This window comes from Telmatherina bonti (assembly GCF_933228915.1).
Source record: "Telmatherina bonti genome assembly, chromosome: 10".
Lineage (NCBI taxonomy): Eukaryota > Metazoa > Chordata > Actinopteri > Atheriniformes > Telmatherinidae > Telmatherina > Telmatherina bonti.
This window is the reverse complement of record NC_136628.1, coordinates 694,770-707,404: the sequence shown is the minus strand read 5'-3', so window position 1 is coordinate 707,404 and position 12,635 is coordinate 694,770. Positions and strand designations below refer to the sequence as shown.

The window sequence follows — 12,635 nt, the reverse complement described above, 5'->3', positions numbered from 1 at the left end:
GTGGAGGTTTTCCTTCCTGGTTCTGGTCCCGATGGAGGTGTTCCTTCCAGGTTCTGGCCATGGTTCTGATGGAGGTTTTACCTTGTTGGGTCAGGTCCTGGTATTGATGGAGGTTTTCCTTCCTGGTCCTTGTCCCGATGGAGGTTTTCCTTCCTGGTCCTGGTCCCGATGGAGGTTTTCCTTCCTGGTTCTGGTCCCGATCAAGGTTTTCTTTTCTGGTTCTTGTCCTGATGGAGGTTTTCCTTCCTGGTTCTGGTTCTGATGGAGGTTTTCCTTCCTTGTTCTGGTCCTTGTGGAGGTTTTCCTTCCTGGTTCTGGTTCTGATGGAGGTTTTCCTTCCTGGTTCTGGTTCTGATGGAGGTTTTCCTTCCTTTTCATGGTCCCAATGGAGGTTTCTTCCTGGTTCTGGTCCTGATGGAGGTTTTCCATCCGGGTTCTGATCCTGATGGAGGTTTTCCTTCCTTTTCATGGTCCCAATGGAGGTTTCCCTTCCTGGTTCTGGTCCTGATGGAGGTTTTCCATCCGGGTTCTGATCCTGATGGAGGTTTTCCTTCCTGGTTCTGGTTCCGATGGAGGTTTTCCTTCCTGGTTCTGGTTCTGATGGAGGTTTTCCTTCCTGGTTCTGGTTCTGGTCCTGGTTTTGATGGAGGTTTTCCTTCCGGGTTCTAATCCTGATGGAGGTTTTCCTTTCTGGTTCCGGTTCTGATGGAGGTTTTCCTTTCTGGTTCCGGTTCAGAGGGAGGTTTTCCTTCCTGGTTCTGGTCCTGATGGAGGTTTTCCTTCCTTGTTCTGGTCCTGATGGAGGTTTTCCTTCCTGTTTCTTGTCCTGATGGAGGTTTTCCTTCCTGGTTCTGGTTCTGATGGAGGTTTTCCTTCCTGGTTCTGGTCTTGGTCCCGATGGAGGTTTTCCTTCCTGTTCATGGTCCCGATGGAGGTTTTCCTTCTGGTCTTGGTCCCGATGGAGGTTTTCCTTCCTGTTCATGGTCCCGATGGAGGTTTTCCTTCTGGTCTTGGTCCCGACGGAGGTTTTCCTTCCTGTTCATGGTCCCGATGGAGGTTTTCCTTCCTGGCTCTGGTTCTGACGGAGGTTTTCCTTCTGGTCCTGGTCCCGATGGAGGTTTTCCTTCCTGGTCCTGGTCTTGATGGAGGTTTTCCTTCTTGGTTCTTGTCCTGATGGAGGTTTTCCTTCCTGTTTCTGGTCCTGATGGAGGTTTTTTCCTGGTTCTGGTCCTGGTGGAGGTTTTCCTTCCTGGTTCTGGTCCTGGTGGAGGTTTTCCTTCCTGGTTCTGGTCCTGGTGGAGGTTTTCCTTCCTGGTTCTGGTCCCGATGGAGGTGTTCCTTCCAGGTTCTGGCCCTGGTTCTGATGGAGGTTTTACCTTGTTGGGTCAGGTCCTGGTATTGATGGAGGTTTTCCTTCCTGGTCCTTGTCCCGATGGAGGTTTTCCTTCCTGGTCCTGGTCCCGATGGAGGTTTTCCTTCCTGGTTCTGGTCCCGATCAAGGTTTTCTTTTCTGGTTCTTGTCCTGATGGAGGTTTTCCTTCCTGGTTCTGGTTCTGATGGAGGTTTTCCTTCCTTGTTCTGGTCCTTGTGGAGGTTTTCCTTCCTGGTTCTGGTTCTGATGGAGGTTTTCCTTCCTGGTTCTGGTTCTGATGGAGGTTTTCCTTCCTGGTTCTGGTTCTGATGGAGGTTTTCCTTCCTGGTTCTGGTCCTTGTGGAGGTTTTCCTTCCTGGTTCTGGTTCTGATGGAGGTTTTCCTTCCTGGTTCTGGTTCTGATGGAGGTTTTCCTTCCTGTTTCTTGTCCTGATGGAGGTTTTCCTTCCTGGTTCTGGTTCTGATGGAGGTTTTCCTTCCTGGTTCTGGTCTTGGTCCCGATGGAGGTTTTCCTTCCTGTTCATGGTCCCGATGGAGGTTTTCCTTCTGGTCTTGGTCCCGATGGAGGTTTTCCTTCCTGTTCATGGTCCCGATGGAGGTTTTCCTTCTGGTCTTGGTCCCGACGGAGGTTTTCCTTCCTGGTTCATGGTCCCGATGGAGGTTTTCCTTCCTGGTTCTGGTTCTGACGGAAGTTTTCCTTCTGGTCTTGGTCCCGATGGAGGTTTTCCTTCCTGGTCCTGGTCCCGATGGAGGTTTTCCTTCCTGGTTCTGGTCCCGATGGAGGTTTTCCTTCCTGGTCCTGGTTCTGACGGAGGTTTTCCTTCCTGGTTCTGGTCCTGGTGGAGGTTTTCTCTCCTGATCCGGGTTCTGGTTCTGACGGAGGTTTTCCTTCTGGTCTTGGTCCCGATGGAGGTTTTCCTTCCTGGTTCTGGTTCTGACGGAGGTTTTCCTTCTGGTCTTGGTCCCGATGGAGGTTTTCCTTCCTGGTTCTGGTCCCGATGGAGGTTTTCCTTCCTGGTCCTGGTTCTGACGGAGGTTTTCCTTCCTGGTTCTGGTCCTGGTGGAGGTTTTCTCTCCTGATCCGGGTTCTGGTTCTGACGGAGGTTTTCCTTCTGGTCTTGGTCCCGATGGAGGTTTTCCTTCCTGGCTCTGGTTCTGACGGAGGTTTTCCTTCTGGTCTTGGTCCCGATGGAGGATTTCCTTCCTGGTCCTGGTCCTGATGGAGGTTTTCCTTCCTGGTCCTGGTCTTGATGGAGGTTTTCCTTCTTGGTTCTTGTCCTGATGGAGGTTTTCCTTCCTGTTTCTGGTCCTGATGGAGGTTTTTTCCTGGTTCTGGTCCTGGTGGAGGTTTTCCTTCCTGGTTCTGGTCCTGGTGGAGGTTTTCCTTCCTGGTTCTGGTCCTGGTGGAGGTTTTCCTTCCTGGTTCTGGTCCCGATGGAGGTGTTCCTTCCAGGTTCTGGCCCTGGTTCTGATGGAGGTTTTACCTTGTTGGGTCAGGTCCTGGTATTGATGGAGGTTTTCCTTCCTGGTCCTTGTCCCGATGGAGGTTTTCCTTCCTGGTCCTGGTCCCGATGGAGGTTTTCCTTCCTGGTTCTGGTCCCGATCAAGGTTTTCTTTTCTGGTTCTTGTCCTGATGGAGGTTTTCCTTCCTGGTTCTGGTTCTGATGGAGGTTTTCCTTCCTATTTCTGGTCCTTGTGGAGGTTTTCCTTCCTGGTTCTGGTTCTGATGGAGGTTTTCCTTCCTGGTTCTGGTTCTGATGGAGGTTTTCCTTCCTGGTTCTGGTTCTGATGGAGGTTTTCCTTCCTGGTTCTGGTCCTTGTGGAGGTTTTCCTTCCTGGTTCTGGTTCTGATGGAGGTTTTCCTTCCTGGTTCTGGTTCTGATGGAGGTTTTCCTTCCTGTTTCTTGTCCCGATGGAGGTTTTCCTTCCTGTTTCTTGTCCTGATGGAGGTTTTCTTTCCTGGTTCTGCTCCTGATGGAGGTTTACCTTCCTGGTTCTTGTCCTGATGCAGGTGCTCCTGTCTTCTTGCCAAACCAGTGAGAGGATTTGACCAAATCCACTGGTTTGCTTTGCTCAATGAACCCAGTTATAAACTGAACGAATGTAGAATAGACCAGTATAGCTGGAATAAAGTGGTTTAGAATGAAATGGAAAACCCTCTTTAGATTATTTATAAATTATTTTATTGACAACAAATCATTACTTCATGAAAGACAAATGATTTATTATGATCTTCGTATGATAGTCACTATATATGTGTGTATACCATTATAAACCAGTACTAAGTTACTGTGTAATGGTGAAAAGAAAGTTCCCAAACAAAAATCAGATTTTAAGTCATAAACATGTTTAAAAAGAGAATAAGCCTCATTTAAAGATTTCCTTCAAAGACAACAGAATAACCATTCAGCAGTATGAAACGTCTCCGGTCTGGAAGTTCCATCATGGCTGGCTGAATTATGTGGGGGTCCTGCTGAAGACGTCCAGGTCATGTGTTCTTGGCACTAACCATAACAATGGGAAGCTTTCTCTTCTTTATCTCTCTCGACATCTGACACCAGGTGCAGGATGTGCAGCAGCTTGCACACAGACAGTCAATACACATGCTTCCCTGCAAAGCAAACACAGACATGTTAGCTCCACACGTTGTGACTGCGTTACTGTTAACCACGCAGACATGTTAGCTCCACACGTTGTGACTGCGTTACTGTTAACCACGCAGACATGATAGCTCCACACGTTGTGACTGTGTTACTGTTAACCATGCAGACATGTTAGCTCCACACGTTGTGACTGCGTTACTGTTAACCATGCAGACATGTTAGCTCCACACGTTGTGACTGTGTTACTGTTAACCATGCAGACATGATAGCTCCACACGTTGTGACTGCGTTACTGTTAACCATGCAGACATGTTAGCTCCACACGTTGTGACTGTGTTACTGTTAACCACGCAGACATGATAGCTCCACACGTTGTGACTGTGTTACTGTTAACCACGCAGACATGATAGCTCCACACGTTGTGACTGCGTTACTGTTAACCATGCAGACATGTTAGCTCCACACGTTGTGACTGCGTTACTGTTAACCACGCAGACATGTTAGCTCCACACGTTGTGACTGCGTTACTGTTAACCATGCAGACATGTTAGCTCCACACGTTGTGACTGCGTTACTGTTAACCACGCAGACATGTTAGCTCCACACGTTGTGACTGTGTTACTGTTAACCATGCAGACATGTTAGCTCCACACGTTGTGACTGCGTTACTGTTAACCATGCAGACATGTTGGCTCCACACGTTGTGACTGCGTTACTGTTAACCATGCAGACATGTTGGCTCCACACGTTGTGACTGCGTTACTGTTAACCACGCAGACATGTTAGCTCCACACGTTGTGACTGCGTTACTGTTAACCACGCAGACATGTTAGCTCCACACGTTGTGACTGCGTTACTGTTAACCATGCAGACATGATAGCTCCACACGTTGTGACTGCGTTACTGTTAACCACGCAGACATGTTAGCTCCACACGTTGTGACTGCGTTACTGTTAACCACGCAGACATGATAGCTCCACACGTTGTGACTGCGTTACTGTTAACCATGCAGACATGTTAGCTCCACACGTTGTGACTGTGTTACTGTTAACCACGCAGACATGTTAGCTCCACACGTTGTGACTGTGTTACTGTTAACCACGCAGACATGTTAGCTCCACACGTTGTGACTGTGTTACTGTTAACCATGCAGACATGTTAGCTCCACACGTTGTGACTGCGTTACTGTTAACCACGCAGACATGATAGCTCCACACGTTGTGACTGTGTTACTGTTAACCATGCAGACATGTTAGCTCCACACGTTGTGACTGTGTTACTGTTAACCACGCAGACATGTTAGCTCCACACGTTGTGACTGTGTTACTGTTAACCATGCAGACATGTTAGCTCCACACGTTGTGACTGCGTTACTGTTAACCACGCAGACATGATAGCTCCACACGTTGTGACTGTGTTACTGTTAACCACGCAGACATGATAGCTCCACACGTTGTGACTGCGTTACTGTTAACCACGCAGACATGTTAGCTCCACACGTTGTGACTGCGTTACTGTTAACCACGCAGACACGTTAGCTCCACACGTTGTGACTGTGTTACTGTTAACCATGCAGACATGTTAGCTCCACACGTTGTGACTGCGTTACTGTTAACCACGCAGACATGATAGCTCCACACGTTGTGACTGCGTTACTGTTAACCATGCAGACATGTTAGCTCCACACGTTGTGACTGTGTTACTGTTAACCATGTAGACATGTTAGCTCCACACGTTGTGACTGCGTTACTGTTAACCATGCAGACATGATAGCTCCACACGTTGTGACTGTGTTACTGTTAACCATGCAGACATGTTAGCTCCACACGATGTGACTGTGTTACTGTTAACCATGCAGACATGTTAGCTCCACACGTTGTGACTGCGTTACTGTTAACCATGCAGACATGTTAGCTCCACACGTTGTGACTGTGTTACTGTTAACCATGCAGACATGTTAGCTCCACACGTTGTGACTGTGTTACTGTTAACCACGCAGACATGTTAGCTCCACACGTTGTGACTGTGTTACTGTTAACCATGCAGACATGTTAGCTCCACACGTTGTGACTGTGTTACTGTTAACCATGCAGACATGTTAGCTCCACACGTTGTGACTGTGTTACTGTTAACCACGCAGACATGTTAGCTCCACACGTTGTGACTGCGTTACTGTTAACCATGCAGACATGTTAGCTCCACACGTTGTGACTACGTTACTATTAACCATGCAGACATGTTAGCTCCACACGTTGTGACTGCGTTACTGTTAACCATGCAGACATGTTAGCTCCACACGTTTGGACTGTGTTACTGTTAACCATGCAGACATGATAGCTCCACACGTTGTGACTGTGTTACTGTTAACCATGCAGACATGATAGCTCCACACGTTGTGACTGTGTTACTGTTAACCATGCAGACATGTTGGCTCCACACGTTGTGACTGCGTTACTGTTAACCATGCAGACATGTTAGCTCCACACGTTGTGACTGTGTTACTGTTAACCACGCAGACATGATAGCTCCACACGTTGTGACTGTGTTACTGTTAACCACGCAGACATGTTAGCTCCACACGTTGTGACTGCGTTACTGTTAACCATGCAGACATGTTAGCTCCACACGTTGTGACTGCGTTACTGTTAACCATGCAGACATGATAGCTCCACACGTTTGGACTGTGTTACTGTTAACCATGCAGACATGTTAGCTCCACACGTTGTGACTGTTAACCATGCAGACATGATAGCTCCACACGTTGTGACTGTGTTACTGTTAACGACGCAGACATGTTAGCTCCACACGTTGTGACTGCGTTACTGTTAACCATGCAGACATGTTAGCTCCACACGTTGTGACTACGTTACTATTAACCATGCAGACATGTTAGCTCCACACGTTGTGACTGTGTTACTGTTAACCATGCAGACATGTTAGCTCCACACGTTTGGACTGTGTTACTGTTAACCATGCAGACATGATAGCTCCACACGTTGTGACTGTGTTACTGTTAACCACGCAGACATGTTAGCTCCACACGTTGTGACTGCGTTACTGTTAACCATGCAGACATGTTAGCTCCACACGTTGTGACTGCGTTACTATTAAACATGCAGACATGTTAGCTCCACACGTTGTGACTGTGTTACTTTTAACCATGCAGACATGTTAGCTCCACACGTTGTGACTGCGTTACTGTTAACCATGCAGACATGTTAGCTCCACACGTTGTGACTGCGTTACTGTTAACCATGCAGACATGTTAGCTCCACACGTTTGGACTGTGTTACTGTTAACCATGCAGACATGATAGCTCCACACGTTGTGACTGCGTTACTGTTAACCATGCAGACATGTTAGCTCCACACGCTGTGACTGTGTTACTGTTAACCACGCAGACATGTTAGCTCCACACGTTGTGACTGCGTTACTGTTAACCACGCAGACATGTTAGCTCCACACGTTGTGACTGTGTTACTGTTAACCACGCAGACATGATAGCTCCACACGTTGTGACTGCGTTACTGTTAACCACGCAGACATGTTAGCTCCACACGTTGTGACTGCGTTACTGTTAACCACGCAGACATGTTAGCTCCACACGTTGTGACTGCGTTACTGTTAACCACGCAGACATGATAGCTCCACACGTTGTGACTGCGTTACTGTTAACCACGCAGACATGTTAGCTCCACACGTTGTGACTGCGTTACTGTTAACCACGCAGACATGTTAGCTCCACACGTTGTGACTGTGTTACTGTTAACCACGCAGACATGATAGCTCCACACGTTGTGACTGCGTTACTATTAACCACGCAGACATGTTAGCTCCACACGTTGTGACTGCGTTACTGTTAACCATGCAGACATGTTAGCTCCACACGTTGTGACTGTGTTACTATTAACCACGCAGACATGATAGCTCCACACGTTGTGACTGCGTTACTGTTAACCATGCAGACATGTTAGCTCCACACGTTGTGACTGTGTTACTGTTAACCACGCAGACATGTTAGCTCCACACGTTGTGACTGTGTTACTGTTAACCACGCAGACATGATAGCTCCACACGTTGTGACTGTTACTGTTAACCACGCAGACATGATAGCTCCACACGTTGTGACTGTGTTACTGTTAACCACGCAGACATGTTAGCTCCACACGTTGTGACTGTGTTACTGTTAACCACACAGACATGTTAGCTCCACACGTTGTGACTGCGTTACTATTAACCACGCAGACATGTTAGCTCCACACGTTGTGACTGCGTTACTGTTAACCACGCAGACATGATAGCTCCACACGTTGTGACTGCGTTACTGTTAACCATGCAGACATGTTAGCTCCACACGTTGTGACTGTGTTACTGTTAACCATGCAGACATGTTAGCTCCACACGTTGTGACTGTGTTACTGTTAACCACGCAGACATGTTAGCTCCACACGTTGTGACTGCGTTACTGTTAACCACGCAGACATGATAGCTCCACACGTTGTGACTGCGTTACTGTTAACCATGCAGACATGTTAGCTCCACACGTTGTGACTGTGTTACTGTTAACCACGCAGACATGTTAGCTCCACACGTTGTGACTGCGTTACTGTTAACCACGCAGACATGATAGCTCCACACGTTGTGACTGCGTTACTGTTAACCATGCAGACATGTTAGCTCCACACGTTGTGACTGTGTTACTGTTAACCATGCAGACATGTTAGCTCCACACGTTGTGACTGCGTTACTGTTAACCATGCAGACATGATAGCTCCACACGTTGTGACTGTTACTGTTAACCACGCGGACATGATAGCTCCACACGTTGTGACTGTTACTGTTAACCACGCGGACATGATAGCTCCACACGTTGTGACTGCGTTACTGTTAACCATGCAGACATGATAGCTCCACACGTTGTGACTGCGTTACTGTTAACCATGCAGACATGATAGCTCCACACGTTGTGACTGCGTTACTGTTAACCATGCAGACATGTTAGCTCCACACGTTGTGACTGTGTTACTGTTAACCATGCAGACATGTTAGCTCCACACGTTGTGACTGTGTTACTGTTAACCACGCAGACATGTTAGCTCCACACGTTGTGACTGCGTTACTGTTAACCACGCAGACATGTTAGCTCCACACGTTGTGACTGTGTTACTGTTAACCACGCAGACATGTTAGCTCCACACGTTGTGACTGCGTTACTGTTAACCACGCAGACATGTTAGCTCCACACGTTGTGACTGCGTTACTGTTAACCATGCAGACATGTTAGCTCCACACGTTGTGACTGCGTTACTGTTAACCACGCAGACATGTTAGCTCCACACGTTGTGACTGTGTTACTGTTAACCACGCAGACATGTTAGCTCCACACGTTGTGACTGTGTTACTGTTAACCATGCAGACATGTTAGCTCCACACGTTGTGACTGTGTTACTGTTAACCACGCAGACATGTTAGCTCCACACGTTGTGACTGTGTTACTGTTAACCATGCAGACATGTTAGCTCCACACGTTGTGACTGTGTTACTGTTAACCACGCAGACATGTTAGCTCCACACGTTGTGACTGTGTTACTGTTAACCACGCAGACATGTTAGCTCCACACGTTGTGACTGTGTTACTGTTAACCATGCAGACATGTTAGCTCCACACGTTGTGACTGTGTTACTGTTAACCACGCAGACATGATAGCTCCACACGTTGTGACTGTGTTACTGTTAACCACGCAGACATGTTAGCTCCACACGTTGGGACTGCGTTACTGTTAACCACGCAGACATGTTAGCTCCACACGTTGTGACTGTGTTACTGTTAACCACGCAGACATGATAGCTCCACACGTTGTGACTGCGTTACTGTTAACCACGCAGACATGTTAGCTCCACACGTTGTGACTGTGTTACTGTTAACCACGCAGACATGATAGCTCCACACGTTGTGACTGCGTTACTGTTAACCACGCAGACATGTTAGCTCCACACGTTGTGACTGCGTTACTGTTAACCACGCAGACATGATAGCTCCACACGTTGTGACTGTGTTACTGTTAACCACGCAGACATGTTAGCTCCACACGTTGTGACTGCGTTACTGTTAACCACGCAGACATGTTAGCTCCACACGTTGTGACTGCGTTACTGTTAACCACGCAGACATTTTAGCTCCACACGTTGTGACTGTGTTACTGTTAACCACGCAGACATGATAGCTCCACACGTTGTGACTGCGTTACTGTTAACCACGCAGACATGATAGCTCCACACGTTGTGACTGCGTTACTGTTAACCATGCAGACATGATAGCTCCACACGTTGTGACTGTGTTACTGTTAACCATGCAGACATGTTAGCTCCACACGTTGTGACTGTGTTACTGTTAACCATGCAGACATGTTAGCTCCACACGTTGTGACTGTGTTACTGTTAACCACGCAGACATGTTAGCTCCACACGTTGTGACTGCGTTACTGTTAACCACGCAGACATGATAGCTCCACACGTTGTGACTGCGTTACTGTTAACCATGCAGACATGTTAGCTCCACACGTTGTGACTGCGTTACTGTTAACCATGCAGACATGTTAGCTCCACACGTTGTGACTGTGTTACTGTTAACCATGCAGACATGTTAGCTCCACACGTTATGACTGTGTTACTGTTAACCACGCAGACATGTTAGCTCCACACGTTGTGACTGTGTTACTGTTAACCATGCAGACATGTTAGCTCCACACGTTGTGACTGTGTTACTGTTAACCATGCAGACATGTTAGCTCCACACGTTGTGACTGCGTTACTGTTAACCATGCAGACATGTTGGCTCCACACGTTGTGACTGTGTTACTGTTAACCATGCAGACATGTTAGCTCCACACGTTGTGACTGTGTTTTTGTTAACCATGCAGACATGTTAGCTCCACACGTTGTGACTGCGTTACTGTTAACCACGCAGACATGATAGCTCCACACGTTGTGACTGTGTTACTGTTAACCACGCGGACATGATAGCTCCACACGTTGTGACTGTGTTACTGTTAACCACGCAGATATGTTAGCTCCACACGTTGTGACTGCGTTACTGTTAACCACGCAGACATGTTAGCTCCACACGTTGTGACTGCGTTACTGTTAACCACGCAGACATGATAGCTCCACACGTTGTGACTGCGTTACTGTTAACCATGCAGACATGATAGCTCCACACGTTGTGACTGTGTTACTGTTAACCACGCAGACATGTTAGCTCCACACGTTGTGACTGCGTTACTGTTAACCATGCAGACATGATAGCTCCACACGTTGTGACTGTGTTACTGTTAACCACGCAGACATGATAGCTCCACACGTTGTGACTGTGTTACTGTTAACCATGCAGACATGATAGCTCCACACGTTGTGACTGTGTTTTTGTTAACCATGCAGACATGTTAGCTCCACACGTTGTGACTGCGTTACTGTTAACCATGCAGACATGATAGCTCCACACGTTGTGACTGTGTTACTGTTAACCATGCAGACATGTTAGCTCCACACGTTGTGACTGCGTTACTGTTAACCATGCAGACATGTTAGCTCCACACGTTGTGACTGCGTTACTGTTAACCATGCAGACATGTTAGCTCCACACGTTGTGACTGCGTTACTGTTAACCACGCAGACATGATAGCTCCACACGTTGTGACTGCGTTACTGTTAACCACGCAGACATGTTAGCTCCACACGTTGTGACTGCGTTACTGTTAACCACGCAGACATGATAGCTCCACACGTTGTGACTGCGTTACTGTTAACCATGCAGACATGATAGCTCCACACGTTGTGACTGTGTTACTGTTAACCATGCAGACATGTTAGCTCCACACGTTGTGACTGTGTTACTGTTAACCACGCAGACATGTTAGCTCCACACGTTGTGACTGTGTTACTGTTAACCACGCAGACATGTTAGCTCCACACGTTGTGACTGTGTTACTGTTAACCATGCAGACATGTTAGCTCCACACGTTGTGACTGTGTTACTGTTAACCATGCAGACATGTTAGCTCCACACGTTATGACTGTGTTACTGTTAACCACGCAGACATGTTAGCTCCACACGTTGTGACTGTGTTACTGTTAACCATGCAGACATGTTAGCTCCACACGTTGTGACTGCGTTACTGTTAACCATGCAGACATGTTGGCTCCACACGTTGTGACTGTGTTACTGTTAACCATGCAGACATGTTAGCTCCACACGTTGTGACTGCGTTACTGTTAACCACGCAGACATGTTAGCTCCACACGTTGTGACTGCGTTACTGTTAACCACGCGGACATGATAGCTCCACACGTTGTGACTGTGTTTTTGTTAACCATGCAGACATGTTAGCTCCACACGTTGTGACTGCGTTACTGTTAACCATGCAGACATGATAGCTCCACACGTTGTGACTGTGTTACTGTTAACCACGCAGACATGTTAGCTCCACACGTTGTGACTGCGTTACTGTTAACCATGCAGACATGATAGCTCCACACGTTGTGACTGCGTTACTGTTAACCACGCAGACATGTTAGCTCCACACGTTGTGACTGTGTTACTGTTAACCACGCAGACATGTTAGCTCCACACGTTGTGACTGCGTTACTGTTAACCACGCGGA

General features: G+C 47.5%; 1 protein-coding gene across 1 annotated transcript in view; it reads right to left on the bottom strand.

The window, feature by feature from the left end:
* Positions 1-3,860: 3,860 nt before the first annotated feature.
* ponzr2 (plac8 onzin related protein 2) overlaps positions 3,861-12,635 on the bottom strand; it is a gene marked incomplete at both ends in the record, with an annotated part of 68,773 nt that continues 59,998 nt past the window's right edge. The window contains one exon of the mRNA XM_079247961.1: positions 3,861-3,983. Within this exon, the coding sequence (XP_079104087.1) occupies positions 3,861-3,983 (123 nt within the window). The remainder of the gene's footprint in view (positions 3,984-12,635) is intronic.